The 17,165-nt window shown below is 38.5% G+C and overlaps 1 protein-coding gene and 1 long non-coding RNA gene across 2 annotated transcripts; both read left to right on the forward strand.

Annotated features, from left to right (window-relative positions):
• The first annotated feature begins 446 nt into the window (after positions 1-446).
• LOC136244666 (uncharacterized) lies at positions 447-3,012 on the forward strand. Its single transcript, XR_010695502.1, has 3 exons — positions 447-1,385; positions 1,443-2,773; positions 2,821-3,012. It is a non-coding gene; the product is annotated as an uncharacterized lncRNA (long non-coding RNA).
• A 12,240-nt stretch (positions 3,013-15,252) lies between these two features.
• LOC136244141 (uncharacterized) lies at positions 15,253-15,792 on the forward strand. Its single transcript, XM_066035657.1, has one exon. The coding sequence runs from the start codon at positions 15,253-15,255 to the stop codon at positions 15,790-15,792; it is 540 nt and encodes a 179-aa protein (XP_065891729.1).
• Positions 15,793-17,165: the final 1,373 nt, after the last annotated feature.

Below are 17,165 nucleotides of genomic sequence, written 5' to 3' on the forward strand. Positions count from 1 at the left end.
AAACTTCTCCACCATTTTCATCAAAGAAAGGCTGATGATCTGCTATTTCTCGTGGTCTTCTGCATCAAAATAACCTTCAAACACATATGGTTCGATGTGATCTTCAATTTCATCTACTTCAGTACATTCTCCAATTGTAATTGTATCAATGTGGTCTTCAGTTACAGCATGCTCTTCAATTGTATCTGCTTCTATATCAGCTGTTGTTTCTATCATATCTATTTCCACTGGTTGTTCAAGCATACATTCACTGACTGCATGTAACAGATTTTCCAGTTTATGAGTAAATATAACACTATACTTTTGTCCTGGAGTCTATCAATTCTCAAACTGATCTGTGGATGAATCCCTTTGCTAGTCACTACACCGATGCAATATAAGCATATTTGATGACTTCACACACCTGACAGCTAGTATAGGTATATCTAAGTATAGTTGCATGATAAAGTTGATAAGCTAGAAACCCCCTCCGTACAAGGGAAGATTTGCTAAACCCAATACATTGGGAAAATGTACAGCTGCTAGGCATAGTTTGTATTCTTTTACTGTGCATGTTCCTAATCTGTGCAACTTCGCAAATATTTAGTCATTGTGCTAGTCAAGACCTTCAATTTTAGATTATGCTTCAGTACAGGTGGGACCTGTCCATTTTTTACCATTAGGATAGCTGGGGCCCAACTGTCTTAAATTGTGGCAAATTAATTTTAATTTCAAGATTGAACCCTAAAATCCTCTATTAAGAATCCCGAGAAATAGCCCTTTGCGTGTAGACAATTAACTACATGACTACCGCTAACACTAAAAAAACCTTACGTAATGGCTGATTTATCCATTCGCGGTAACAAAGCCGAGTTCTCTGAGGCATTGCTGTCAAGGGATTACGTGTCCGCAAATACTGCAGGTAAGGACCTTGGCACTTTCCCTTGGGAGGAACTCAGTTGCTGGCCATTTTGCGATTCTACGATGAGCGTGGGAGACATAGCTGTATACCCGCATTACTACAACCAATCAAACTTTAGTTTTAAAAAGGTGCAAGCCATTAACGTTTTCACCTGGACTTAATCGTTCTGTTTTCTTCTTGTGTGTGTGTGTGGCATAGTATTAAGCGCTTTGAGTGCATTGGAGCCCTTGTAACCTTACAACTTCACGTATACCGAATGGTAAGTACATATATGTAGCTACACAATTATCTACATGTAGCTAACTTGTATTTCGGTAGCTTAGAATGGAAGACCCGACATTCGCGTACGTAGTGTGGGAGGATGGAAAGAAGAGCGTGATTAGATGTAACACAATCACGAAAGGAGTAGCTTCCCCAGGTCAAAACATCACGATTAGATGGAAGAAACAGAAAAGGATGTATAGAGCTAAGGTGATAGCAGTTGGTAAGACAAAAAATTAGTACAATTTTATAGTGCATTATATATACATGATACTTTAAGGGAATGATGAGCCTACTCTAAAAGTCTAAGGCCACCAATTGTAGATTCCCTGTTTCCTATCACCAGCGTAATATTAGTAGCTGCATGCAAATTTATTATTGCATTATGTGATCATGTGACTTACATTGTTTTGCTGCCACCATGTTGTTGAGCATTTGTGTGGTATTGGCATTGGGGCGTTGACTGGTTTCATGGTCCATTAGTGAAACACTAGAATCTGACATGAGTTTTCTGATGTTGTTTTGTGCCATTAAAAAGGAAAGTTTGGAACTATTACACCTTCTTCAGAACTAGAAGCAGCTAATCTCCTTCAAGTAGCTGTTGGTGAAAGCTGAGATACACTAACGACCACAAGCGAAAAAAGCAGCTAGGAGATAATGGGCTCCCCTTTGTTGTGGTGGTAAAAACCAACAAAGACAGGCTATACAATAATCTTATTTCTTTAATGAAAGAATTTGGTATAAAGTGGATGATCCAGAAGCATATGGTGAACCATTTCTAAAAAGCTTTGTGATACATTGTGGTATGTTGATGGCCACCATCATAACATTGCTGAACATTCACCAAAGATACCTAGCTTGTTTTCTAACTCTTCTGGTTATAATTGCCCACAGTTGTACAAACATTGCAAGAGGTCGCAGACAAACCTATTTCATGTCTTCATTAGCTGAATCTATCGATAGTTCTAGCCAAACTGTCACAGTTAGTGCAACCACTACTTTAACTGCCAGCCAAGCCAGCCGAACCACTACTGTAACAGCCAGCCAAGCCAGCCGAACCACTACGGCGAGCCGAACAACTAGTGTAACTGTCAGCCAAGCCAGCCAAATCATTACTGTAACTGCCAGCGAAGCCAGCCGAACCATCACCTTAACTGCTGGCAGTCAGAATGACACTCCTTCCGCCAGTTCCTGGAACAACCCTACCCTCCTTATTCCTTATCCCATCCCGCTTACCCACAATCATCTAGCACAAGGAGCTATCCTCCAACCGTAACCCAACCTAGCAGTAGATCTGATCCTGCAGTTTCTGAACTTTATGAAAATCTTAAGGATTTGGATCATAGACTTAAGACAGTTGAAGATCAACTTGCTGAACTAAGGCAGGGAAGGGTTGACAATGAAGGAGATCAAGATGACCTGGCAGTACTTCAGATAACAAGGGAGAAGAAGATAACCATCAGAATGCACTGCACCGATGGGAGCATTGAATGGAAGCCAGCCCTTAGGAGGATTGTGGCAATTGTGTTTGGCCCAGATATCCTGGCTGCATCTTGTGCAGTTGTTCAAAATACACTGGTCTTGACAGTAATAAACTTGACGCAATAAAAGGTATGAACCCATCTATCTGATAATTATATAAACTGTTGTATATTTAGGCTTGATGCATGAACATTTCAGTCCAAGGTTTCCTGGCATAGTAACAAACAGTGCAATCAACATCGTCGTAAACAGCTGTCAATGTCTAGCTAGAAGGGGAAAAAAAGGAACTGATGATGATGACGATTAAAGATGTTGATCGAACACATTTATATATAATATACTATGTTTACCTATATTTCATTTTTATTAACAACAATACACTAATCCAAATAGCATACATACAATTTGCATGCAACTGAATACAAATTACATACAATTCAAATGCAGTGAATACATACTGAATATGTACAGTATGCATACAGTTTGTATGCATACAAAATTTTACATAAAATTTACAAACAGTTGTATGTGTACAAAATGGCCAAAACTAGCCTTTTGTACACAAGTACATATATATTATGCAAACAATTTAGTAACTGTATGCATACAGAATGTATACCAATTGCATGCACATTCTTGTAAGGGACACTTCATACGTGATAAGCAAGCTGAGATTGAACCAATAGCAAATTTTCCAGAAAGACCAAATCAATAGCTGATATCATGTGAATTTGAGAAATCTACTAACAGACACATCATCCCAAGAAATAACTTTCCAGAGCAACATTAGAGTAGATGGCTATCCCAAATATTAACGTTGGAATAAAATGGCAGATCAGTGAAGGTGATGAATGTGGATGTGGATAATTGATGGGTTATCCCATACAATCTCTGGCTATTAGTGAAGTATGGAGCTCACATTAATGTAGAAGTATCTCATAAGGGCCATGCAGAACAATTAAATCATGATGAAATACACACATTTGCTGATGCAAGATATGTCAGAGCCCCAGAGACTTTGAATTTCAACCACCCACTATCTTGCTGTGACAACACATACTTTTATCATGGTGACAAAGTGGACACTGATACAAATGCAAATCACGCAAATCATTTACTATATACTGAAATTCCAACTCATTATAATATTATATTTGAGAGTCAGTCAAAAAAGTGGATGAAATGTCAAAGGGGAAGCAACAAAGTTATTAGCCATATGCATGCTCCATCACTTTTTAGTGAACAAGAATCGTACTACCTATCTTTGTGTAGTTAGGTTACATATATCTGGTTATGGTGATCTAATACAGGAAACTCAGCTAATTCAGCCTAATTGGAAGCCATATGAAAAGAAGCCATAAGGTTATTACAAAAATTCATTTTGTTGCATCAGATGAAAGCTGAAAGCCTACTGCGCGTGGCTTTGTAATGGCTTTGTAACAAGAAGTAAAGAAGAGATTCAGGAAAGGCGAATCCGTTGATGGGTATGACTTGCCTTATATCAGCCATAAACAGCGAAGAAAAGACGACGATAATGTCCATTTTAATGCGTCATAAACAAACACTCATATCTCACATGCCCTTTGTTTTACAGAGACGATACAGAGATTTTCAAACTCGTGGGTTGATGGGTAGGTAAAAACAGTGGACCCAGGACTCAGGATTCTACTCATGTTTATGTACTTCACAACATTTACACATATTACCATTCGAAGTAACGCTTTTAGCTGCAGCGACACCATTGAAAGTGAAAGGGCTCACTGGCCTTGATTAGAAGGCGATGCTAATTCCCATTGCGAAGGCACTGCTAAAAAAACAAAATAGTGGTGATAAAAGGAACACTCAAGGATGTGAGTAGGGATGATGCAACAAAAAACGGCGCCTTTTAGCTAGAAGTTGACTTGCTGACCCATATTATACATGTTATGTAGACATCTTTAGTTATTGTGTGCTGCCATAATGTTGTCATTGTACATATTATTGCTGCCACATGTCATATTACCAGACACTAAGTCGTAATTATTGTTAACAGAGTGGATAATTGTAAAACCACATTGGAGTTCTCCATTACCATTTTGGTATTTATGGATTTCACAATGTTGCACTGCCAAATACCAAGTCGTAAAATACGATTATTTGGATGGGTTATTTTAAAAGTACTTTGTAATCATATTAGGATTTACAGATTTCACAATGTTGTATTGCCAAATACCACGTCGTAAAATACAATTATGAGAATGTGTTATTTTAATACCATACTGGAAATCTTAATTTCCATTTTGGAATAAATAATGCCATAGTTTCCCAACTCAGAATTTCACTGGAAAAATTAAACCAAAATGGAACTAAATGATTTCCAACTTGTACAACACAATATTCTCTCAAACTATGATAGTACGTTTCCTTTATAGTTTCCCAATTTGGGTCAGTATAAACTTCCCTAACTGGTTTGTGTTCTGCATTTCCATTATTGGGATTTCACATTGGGAATGTCTAAAATCTCAACGCAATTCCCAAACTGGAAACACCAAATATTTTCCTGTGCACGAGAGTACATCATGATGAAATTGAGTTTAGTAAATGGCTTTTAGTTCTTGGTAATAACCAGCTACCAAGCAGAACGCGACAAGATGACCCTCACTCTTCGCAAAAACAATTCATGTTGTACTACATATACAAGCAGGGGCTAAATTATTACAGAGCTACAATTATATAGTCAAAGTGAGAATATTAATGCACAACAAATGTGTCATTCTTCATTATGTGTTTAGATAAGCATGGTGCCAGAAATATTCCAGCTGTGCTGTTAATATACTACTACACAATGTTAACAAATGAGAAAGTTGTAATAAACAATGTAAGCAAACTCCTTTCAGCTGCTATAACAGGATAATTATGTAAACATTATTGTTAAAGATTCATGACTACGGTATGTTACAAACATCATATTGCTGTAATATGATCTCCATACAAAACACTTTCACACATCAGAAAAAAAGGAGCCACCTTGAAATGTAGCTTTTGCCCAGGCTACGTGTATGTTAGATACCCACTGGAGGTTTTTTAGTAGGGTTGACAACCCGAGGGCGCGGTTTGGTCACTGAGGCGGGTCGTTCATTAGTGACCGAGGCGGAGCAGAGGTCACTAATTAATGGCCCGCCGAAGTGACCAAACCAAGCACGAGGCGTGTCACCCTACTAAAAACCGACAGGGGGGATCTAACCTATTTAGAAAGCAGTAGCACAGCAAAAGTGGGAGCACGATGAAAGCGAATACAGGCTTTAGCTGTGACAATGATCCTGGCGTGTGCGTGTTTCCAGATTCCTTTTGTAGTAATTGGCGACTGCAGAAATTGCTCTAGTAAGTTTTTACGCTTGCTAACTAATGGAAAACCACAAGAACTGAATTCATTTGCCCCAAGTGGATGGGATTCTCCGCCTCTAGCTGAGTGTGACAGTCTCTCCACCCAGCAATTAAGTTGTGTGGAGCTTGATCTAGACATCGCTAAATTCGAGTTTAATATGACTGATGATGAAATCAGATACTTTTTTGCTGACAGTACTAATGATGGTGGTTTACCACGAAGCAGACAGGAGGATGGACTATCTCACCAAGTGCAGGAATAGCTTGCTAAACAAAAACAGGTGGGCCATAATTCACTAAAGCCATTAAGCCTAAAAGCCACACAGGTGCACTTTGCAACTCCACTTAATGAACATCAAATGGACCAGTTAAGAAAAAGTGCTGTACCAGATAAAACAAGAGCACAAACAGAATGGGGTGTAAGAGTATGGCAGGACTGGGCTTTAGCAAGGAACTGCAATAATAGTGATGTTGTGATACCCAGTGAGTTTGTTGTAGCTGCTCAGCATAGTGACATAGACTCGTTCATGTGCTACTTTGTTACGGAAGTTCGATGTCAAGATGGCGAATTGTATCCTCCATTAAGCCTGAATCAGTTATGTTGTTCACTGCAAAGAGCTGATTACTTGGAGATCATAGCGCACAAGCACTTGTTGATACGATGGTGTATCAAATGGGTCTATTTTTTGCTCTACGGAGTGGTCAAGAACACCGCAGACTTCGACATGTTAATTCTCAAGTGAAACTGTTTGAGCCCCCAGGTGGTCGACTATCTCTTTTACCAAGAAGATAAGTCTAAAACTAACCAGGGTGGTATCAAACATATGAGAAAGGTCCCTAAAGAAGTTACACAGTATGCTAACCTGAGTGATCCTTCAAGGTGTTTTGTGCGGCTGTATAAAGAATATAATCGACGCTGTCCAGTTAATCGACCGGACTCAGCCTTTTACTTGACACCACTCAGAGTGCCCAAAGGTGAGGTATGGTTTTCAACCACTCCACTTGGGCACAATACGCTACAAAATACAATTCCCCATTTGATGAAGGCAGCGGGATATGAAGGGCAGTACACAAACCACTCTTTAAAAGTGTCAACAGCTACAAGGCTGTATAGTGCTGGTATCGATGAACAGCTGATAATGGCAAGGACTGGCCATTCGTCTGTTAGTGGTGTCCGTACTTACAAAAGGAAAGTGGAAAAATTACAGGAGATAACCTCTGATGTACTAAACTCTGCCACTAGTAATGTAGACAAAGCAGCAGAAAAGTCACTAGATGGTCCAAAGGTATCCTATGGAGAGGTACCATCTGGTAGTGTCATTGGTGGGTCTAAAACATGTGATAATCCAGCAACAGAACAGTCACTTCCTGGTACAAAGAAAGTGCCAGGAAACTTGCCATCCATTAATGTCAGTGGAGGATCAAATATTACTGTGAACATTAACCTCTAGTTTTACTCTAGTAACTTGGTTGACTTCATCCTATATAAGTTTGCTTACCATAAACTGTAACTTGTTTAGTAGTTTGTTTACCTTGTACTCTTTGTGAAAGAATCTGAAGTATTACACTTGTAATTGTGGGTAGGGTTGGTGGTTTTTACCACATCACGTGACACCAGGTCTCTAAATGAAACTTAGAGCCCTCACCTCAGGTCTCTAAGTGGTATTAATTACCTCATTAACTGTGTCAACATCAAAGAGAATTATTCATACTGCTTTCTAAAGTACAATAACTAGGCAGCTATTACAGTATATACAAGTTAAGGCCAAAATTGATTGTGGGGATTGATTAATACGTGCCAGCATGTAGGACTTAGATTTGGCCACACGAAAACCACTCAGATGGAAAGAATTTTGTTATCCTTTATATATTGTAAGAGTTGAAAATGTTGAGAACTTGTGCTATAGCTTATTCACTAGTCGGGCAGGCTATCCTTACTTCAGACCAGCTTGGTCTCCTAGCAATTGCCAACCATAGGGGTGCTGTCCGGATAGGTTGGGACGGCCGGGAAGTGGATCTGGTTGCATCTGCACACATCATGGCTTTCCTTTTGGGGGCTCTGGAGTCAGAAGGTGAATGGGTGATTGTTGATGACCCAAACGTTGATGTGTTATCTGAAGCAGAACAGACATTCTTGTACACCTGAATCTTTTCATGCTTGATGGCTGTACAGCTTGTTGTACATGTGTTGTGTTGGGTTGATTATATGAGGATAAGAACATTACATTCACCAATCGTTCTGTTCATTTTCAAATACAGACCATGCTCCCATTACACTCTACACAGAGTAACCAATCTACAAGCAAGCTTACCAATCTACATACGCCTTTAGTAAACTCAGTGATTATTCCATAAACAATTCATTAAAACATTAAACTTGCAAAACCGAAATTCTCTGTGATATCTAGGATTTCTTTGTTTATCATAACCAGAATGTACTGCAATACACAATGTTCTTATATTTCATCACTAAATAGTTTAGAGCAAGTTATCTTAGTGTTGCAGCTGATAGGAGTAACCTTTCTCAAGTTTATAAGTTGTTTATCCTATTAATTGTACCCTTACAATTACAACATAGTTGCCTTGAAAATCACCTAAATCACCCTGTTGCTAAGAAAATTTCTCTCCAACCAGAAAACTCTACATATGTTTACAATGCTCTCTTATTGGCTAATTTAGTATTTCCATTAAAAATGTTATATTTCCTGGGAACCAGTTCAGCTCCTGGTTTTTATCAGTTTGTTATTTTTCTGAAAGAAATTAGTCAGCTAGACTAGAGGTTATCACTATCATCAGCTGGACCATGGAAGAAGACAATGCAGGTATATCACAAATTTCTTTCTACCAAGTAGCTTATCATTGATGTAATAGATATTTCGAATATTTCAGAGGCAGAGTTGTCAATACTGTGTGATGACAACTCTGATTGTGATGGTAATGATAAGATGGCTAGTAGTATTGATAAAAACTTTTGTCTTCACTATAGTTAGTTCTTCCTGTTGTGATTGTACCCGTTGAATACACCGGTGTCAGCTCCAGTGACTCCACCAGTGCCAGCTCCCGTGAACCTGCCAGTGCCAGCTCTCGTGAATCCACCAGTGCCAGCTCTCGTGAATGCAGCTCTCATGGATGCACCAGTGCCAGCCCCCTTCAATACACCATCAGGTGAATTCACCAGTGCCAGCTCCCATGAATATACCAGTGCCAGCTCCTGTGAAAACCCTAGTTGTATTACCACACGGTACAAAACTATAGTATAAAGTTTATATATTACAAAGTTCAACTTTAATGCTAAGGTCTCCTTCACTGCGGTCTGCGGGTATAAACTCCACCAAATGTCTTTTGTTTTTTCCTTTTTTTCATTTGTGTTTTAGTTATTATGCTATACTTAATACTTACTATATTACTTACTATTGCTGTAATTCGCTATTATGTAGGTATATATTGTTGTAGTACAATAAAAAATATTAATTTAAAAATGTAGTAGGTTCCAGTGATGATAAGTAGTGAAACACAAGAGATGATGGTAGCTATGAGGGAACACTACAATTCCCAAGAGCAAATATATAACATTGATGAAAGTGGGGTTACAGTTTTTGTAGCACTGAAAGACCACAAAGCACATTACAATTATTTAATTCAATAGACTCCTCGTTACAACCAGAGGAGAGGCATCAAGTGTGGTTGAACACTATCAGAGAAGTGGTGAGTGACAGACTTATCAGATAGGGTGATCACTATCACATTGCTTTGGCATCACTGGCTCAGATACTGTTGGGTGAGTCAAATGTGGCAGAATTCTGGCAAAGTGGAAATGTTTGTATCACTACCACCTCCACAAGAAAGTGGATAGTTGCTCCAAGAAGCTGGCAAGTACATAGTTGACTGGTGAGGTTCAACAGATGATTTAAGAAAGCATAGAATTTCTAATAAAGGGATACAGCTGTACCAAAGAGTACAAAACTCCATTGGATTTATTTTTAGACATAAATGAAACTGAATTGACACAACTAATCAGAAGCCACAATAGCAATGACATATTAGGCATCTATCAGTGTTTTTGTCCCACTACAATAATTATAGTATATTTAATAATTTAAAATTGAAGTAGGGATCCAAGCGATAAAAGCAGTGAAACAAGAGATGAATGATGGCATTACAGTATAGTTGTTAGATCTATGAAAATATACAATTGAATAATCATTTGTAATCAATTATTCGTGTAGTATACACACATGATCAATATAGTAAGGGAACAATTTTTAGTAAGAGAATGAAGCATTACTATCACTATTGGTTGGCTCACCATTAGTCAACAACATCCATGACAGATCCTATAAGCCCTTAATTGCAGCCTGTAAATGCTAACGATAGCTAGTGTTGCCAGCTAAACTACTAATTGTAACCTAACTACTTATCAGCTGCTGAGCTCTCTCCTTTTTACCCACTATAACACTATGCTATGTGGCGACTACCACTACCATACTGTGTACGGTATTGATTAGGTGTGTAGCTGATGTTATATACATGGTGCTCTCTACATATAGATTAATCGAATAATCAATTTAGTAATCGATGACTAATAAATTAATCAAAACTGAGAGCCCTAAGGCCAACATTTATCATTACCTTGTTTCCTGTCCACCACCTGCATCAAGTATTCGCTACCGCATCAGTAATTATGTATTTCATATTTTGAAATACACTCAAATTATCAATTCATCATCTAATATTTTTGCTGCCCAGTGTCTGCTTCATTAGTGTTCAGATAGTAACTTTTGGTCGCCAGCAGAACTGTATGACAAAGATCAGTCATTTGTTGATTTATTTTGTGCAATAAAAGTTGGCTGGTTTGATACCATTGCAGTTTAAGACGATTTTAAATGTGCTCAATTGCTGAAGACCTATGTTGGTATTAAACCTGAACAATATAGACCTTCTTTGAGTACAACAAGAAAACCTACAAGAGCGGTAATTGGAATTACCCCTAGCCAACAGCATGTAAAAGAAAACATCGGTGTTTTAGTACAATGTGGAGACTGTGACCAGTGGCATCTCATCTTTTGTAAGCACAAACTTACACATAGAAGAGGTTTCAAACCTTGAGAAGATTTTGGAAGAGTGCCTCTACTTGTGGAGCTTTGCTTTTAGATTTGGAATTCCCTGGAAGGCTGAAGAATGTTTGTATAAAAGATCACAGGTGCAACGATATGATTGAAAAATTGTACTACTCTTATGGGTTTGAACCTATATGTTTCAACTGTGGATGTGATGTAACCTCTACTGATGACTCTAATTACCTACCTATGTGTAATGATCAGGGGTTAATCCAATCAAAAAGCCTGCTACCAAAGCATGGAACTTGTACTTTTACAGTTTTGTAGCTATTTTATATTTAGTTTTATACATTTTAAGAGAATAATGAAGTTTGATTAATAATAACCTCCCACCCTCCCCTGCTTGATGCTAAATAGAGGACAGGAAACAAGGTATTGATAAACGTTGGCCTAACATACAGTATTGTGTTATAGCATACATGTGACTGTTCTATTAGAGTGACTGCTGTATTAGTAAATGTGCTGCTCAAGTGTTGACATGGAAAATTAACACCTGGATGTGGTTTTGTTGCTTGAAGATGATGACCAGCCTGATTGAGGATAAAGGAAAGACAAGGAGCAGAAGGCATGTCGGAACCCCAAAAGGCATATCCCACTGGTAAGTTTGGAAAATGATGAGTGTATACTGCTTTATTTGGCCTCAGGTCTAGTGAATGTGGTCAGACAGGCTGGCTAACATTATTCTGTAAAGGTATGTAAGATGTTTCTAGGGTGATTTTTGGCAGTGAAATGTTTGGTGGTGCACATATATTTTAGGAGCAATACCTACTTAAAACAGTACTACCATAAATTGAATGTCTTTTTCCCACTTTTGGTGAATGTCTGCCTTTGTGTCCCATACAAAAAGTAATGGGAATAGTAGGGGCACAAGGTGGGGAAATTGTGCCCCACATATTAGTAGCAGCATAGATAACATTGAACCATGTATTGAACGCCAGTATTATTTACTTAGTGATGTCATAGACCATCTGTTGTTGTTACAGGTGGAACATTTTGCATTTCTTGTAAGCTACAAATATGTGTTTGGTGGTTACAGCTGGGTTACTAACCACCTATACTAATTGGAGGCTGGACTGGTTATGGATACTGGCGAGTAGCAAACAACAGCCAACATAATAAGATTTGAGTTAAAAGGTGAAGTATTGTGTTTCATAACGGTTGGGCAAGTTTCCTGAAGAAGTAAAAAGTGTAGGATCGGTTGTTTGCTGTTCTTAACTTTACTTGTAGCAGGTAGAGTGCCTTTAGGTAACCATATCATATATCCAATGTTTCACTATATATTCAGACTGTTTTGATAGACAGAAACAGGTGCTACTTTGGGCAATTCCAAGTCGAACAAGTCTTTGGCTAAAAATTCATTTCAGTCTATCAAACATTTATTTGGTTGTGGCATAGAGGCTATGTTAAGTTAGCTGGTAGCGATGCTGCAAAAATGCTGCTGCCGAAATATTCGCTAACATGTACCTGCCAGTACCAATGATAATTCAACAAACATATGGTATTCTTGTTCAGTACTAAATGCTACACAATAAACATTTTAAGGTTTGCACTTTTACCATACATTATCTATGGGAGGGGGTAACAGTTGCCCCTTCTGGGCAATCACATGGATAATGTATGGGAAAACCACAAATTTCAAAATGTCATATCTTGTGATCTATATACTCTATCATTTTAAAATTTGGAGAGGTTAATTTTGAGATTCACACTTACAAATAATGTTAAATTGAGAAATGACATTAATTGAATTTGTTGTTTTCCCACACTTTATTTATGTGATTGCCCAGAAGGGGCAACTGTTGCTCTCATAGACAATGTATGGAAAAATAACAAACTTTAAAATGTTAAATCTCATGACCTATGTATGTTATCCTTTTAAAATTTTGAGATGTTAATATAGACATTTACCCCTATAAATATTGTAAAATTCAGGCTGCTAGGGGCAACTTTTGTTATTATGAAATTCATCCATTATGGTAGAAGAGTACAAACACTGATAGGTGCATTTATTTACTATGTAACACTGCATGACACCAAACAATAACAAGTGAGTACAACTTTGTTTCACAGTATTAAACACCAGACCACTGCATTTTCTTTGTGTGTGGGCGGGAAAAGCCCACACACACACACACACACACCTAGAAAAGGTAAAGGTCTGGGTCTGCTACGTGAGACTAGTAGACGCCTTCAATATAGATTCTAAACGTACTACGTACAAACCTTTTCACTTTCGTTGACTGAGATTCTGTGCACTCTTCCTCCTTTTCCCACAGCAAAGCGAATTCTTGCTCAATATTAACACGGAAATAGTTTTAACCCACGAGATTCAAGATTAAACAAACTGCATAATTAGCTTCTCCTGTCGAATGCACGACCGAAGTTTGCTGGCTGAACGCTTTTCTGTCATCCGCACGTGGCGCCATTTTACACTTTTCGCGGGTTTTTGCTGATTGCGTTGTCACGTGACAGGGCTGGAACTCGCTTTCTCGATTCAGCTTGGGCATAGATCCTTTACACACCTATGGCTTGGGAAATGGTTTGGGTTGCCTGTTCTATTAGTTGTCGTGGGTAAGCACTTAAGTGTTAATCTGTATGTAATTGTTGTATGTCAGGTATCGTACGTGCCTATGAATTTGAAATCCGATGTGTACATTAAAGGACCCTATGAGGCATGTGAGGCGAAGTGACCAGCCGTCTGAAATAGTCGAGCGTGATTGTACAAGGTAATTTGTGTGTGTTAGGGTCACTGCAATACAGGAAATTGCATTGTCTTTGCAACTACTGTACCATAATTTTCCGGTTCGTTATGTAAATATGTTCTAAACATCGTAGCAGACGCTTATAATCAAAAGGTGAATGATTCACTATCTTTTATCAACAGATTCTATTCATTTACTGGTACTGTTATCCGGTAAATATTCACGAAAAGATTTGAATTTTTACTGCACGTGCAGATCTTATTTTCGTTTGTGACAACGAACTGGAAAACAACGGTATTTTTCCAAGATCTTGTGGTGTACAAAGTGCCATGCGCTAGTGTGCATGCATGCGAGTTACGAAATTTGGAGTTAAAAACCGTGTGGTTATACTGTACAGTTACAAACACTGTACTGTCAATAACTTGTGGTAGTCTTCTACTGTTCATTAATCATACTGAACAGCATATAATGATGTGTGAAACTGAATCAGCACTCACCTTGCAAGCCACCTTGCCATATACGTGCGCATTGTTAGCACGTGGTGCTTTGTATATCCCCAAGATCTTGGAAAAATATAGTACAGTGGTTTTCCAGTTCGTTGTCACAAATGGAAATGCAATATGCGCATGTGCAATAAAAATTCAAGCTGCTCATGAATACAGGGGTTTCAGCACTTCTTGCAATTTCGTGCAACATGCGTAGTGTGGTTGCGTGTGCGTGTTTGCTTTCATGCGCTTTGTTTGGCTGTTCTCGAAGTGAAATAACCTATCCTACCATACCTGTTAAAGCGTATTACAGAGATTTGTCACGTGTACAGCAGCCTGAGGCATGATGTAGGTATCTACCTCGACGTTAGCACCTTATTCCGTGAAATGAAAAAAATGAGTCCTGTATGTGCATGCATATGTCACACAATTTTTAAAGATTCATGCAATCAGCAGTACAGCAAATTGCGAAGTTCTTACAATTCGAATTTTGAAGCCATGTTCACATGAAGCCATACTGTGCATGTGCAATATGGCTTCATGTGAGCAGATGTGGTCTTCTGCTAATGGTGAGGATCTACGATGGCATATAATTTGGCAGAGAGAAGGATTGGGGTACAGTGCTGAGATACGAGTAGCTAAGAATTTAAACATAGACAAATCTACCGTGTATAGAATAGTGCACGTTTTTTAAAACACTGGATGCATAGCTAAATCTTCATATCCGCTGCTAGGAAGCTGACTGATGTTGCCAAATTGTTTGTTTTACAACTTGTATTGGAAAAACCAAGTAATAGTCTCCATGAAATCCAAGAGCAGTTGCTGTTCACGTTACTAATCCAGATTGACATTGCCAACATATGTAGGTTTCTACAGCAAAGCAGTTTTACTAGGCAAAAACTGTGAATTATAGCTCTACAGCGGAGTGAGTATTTGAGGCAATGCTATACAATCCTGAGATGTTGATCTTTTTGGACGGAACAGGAGCTGACAGAAGAAATGTATTAAGAAAACATGGTTACAGCATGCGAGGAAAGCCATTAGTGAATCACCAGTTGCCGATCCTGAATATCTACACTGGCCTTCATATCTATGTGTGGCTTACTAGATGCAAGGCTTGTAAGGGAACAACTGATGGTGACACATTTTATAGCTTTGTTGAGAAATCTCTATTGCCTCATTTGTTGCCATTTGATGGTAGCAATCCTCACAGTGTAGTCATCATGGATAATTGTTTCATCCATCACATTGGTGAAGTAGTCAAAATGATCGAAGAAGTTGGAGCAATAGTCCATTTTCTCCCTCCCTACTCACCTGATTTTATGCCAATTGAACTGGCATTTTCAAAAGTAAAAACATCACTTAAACTGAATGGTATAGAAGATGTAGCAGACATGGAAACTGCACTGTTGGAAGCGTTTGCAACTATTACACAACAAGATGGCCAAGGTTGGATTTCGGAGAGTGGGTTGTATTATTAATATTTTTGTACCAACTGTATTTAAGTAATATTTGACAGCTTATTATCAAAGATGATATACACATAATATTGTACTAATAGATCATGTAGCTACTATGGTAGCTAGTGATATAAGTAGAGTACAGACTTGCAATTTACGTAAAGTGGACAAAACATTGTTGTTGTTTTTTGTTTAGCGAACTCTTTTTCGTTTAAGATACCATCATCAAAATGATTCTGCAGGTATCTTAATTGTTCAAAGTTCTTCATACAAAGATCTACCGTTTTACCTGGAGAAATCCCTGCTATAATACTGTGTCTAGCCCCAGATGTACCAGGAGTGTCATTCACACTGAATGCCTTCATAGTGACCGCAGCATCAGCAATGGCTTCTATGACTGTTTCCTTGCGTGGTTTTTTTTGGATTGCCACGAAACGCAGGAACATCTGGGGATTATCCATGTCACTGTGGATACTAGAACTGATCATTCTGGCCCACAGCCTTAACTGAGTATTTGTCATTATGTCTGCCTTGAATATACTCTCTAACTCATCCTCTTTTTCCTGATACTTTAATAACCCAGTGTCTGAATCACGCTTTCGGCAAATACGTGCATCAACTTTTTGACATCTGCTGTTACACCAAAGAACTATCTCACCACCAAATTTAAACTTACGAGTACATGGCACTGAAATTATCACAACTGATTAAGGTGGCGCTGAAGTAATAATGTGAAGCCACACAATGCCCATTAAACTAGCACCTGTAACAAACAATGCGTAGCGCACGTGCGTAATGAAAATGCATGGGTATTAGTATCCCGTCCTCTGCGTGGCGTAACCAAGATTCAACACAACACTTAAGGAGCCTACTACCAACTATGCCTGCGAGCAAAGTTTGGTAGGATTGCGCTATATAAATTCGAAGATATGAAAGCGACTTAGAATAATCTATTCAGTTTAAAAACTCATCTATCAAAGTACGTAGAAATTAACTATTTCAGCTCCCGCAGTTTCTCACCTTGTAGAAGACTTCTATGGATTCCTTTTTGTGCTACGCACCACTACAGTTACTAAAAACGTACACAAGTGTACCATTATGGCAGATAAAACAGTTATAGAAGTAATATTGCAAAATGTCGATCCATAGAGTTGTAGATAATAGCTCACAGCAGAACTGTGCCAAATTTTGATAGCCTACGACATGTACTTTTTCAGTTTTTTCCCAAAATGTCAAGCCATCGTGTGCGCCCCAGTCTTATTCCGGATAATTAAGATCACGCGATGGATGCGCGTCTATATGACCATATAGGGCCATATGAAGAGACCAAGCATGTGGTGTTAGCGAGCGTGGTCTGTTTTGTAAAGTGAATCTCGTTAGTATTACACCGTGAA

Source organism: Dysidea avara, chromosome 14 (genome assembly GCF_963678975.1).
Source record: "Dysidea avara chromosome 14, odDysAvar1.4, whole genome shotgun sequence".
Taxonomy (NCBI): domain Eukaryota; kingdom Metazoa; phylum Porifera; class Demospongiae; order Dictyoceratida; family Dysideidae; genus Dysidea; species Dysidea avara.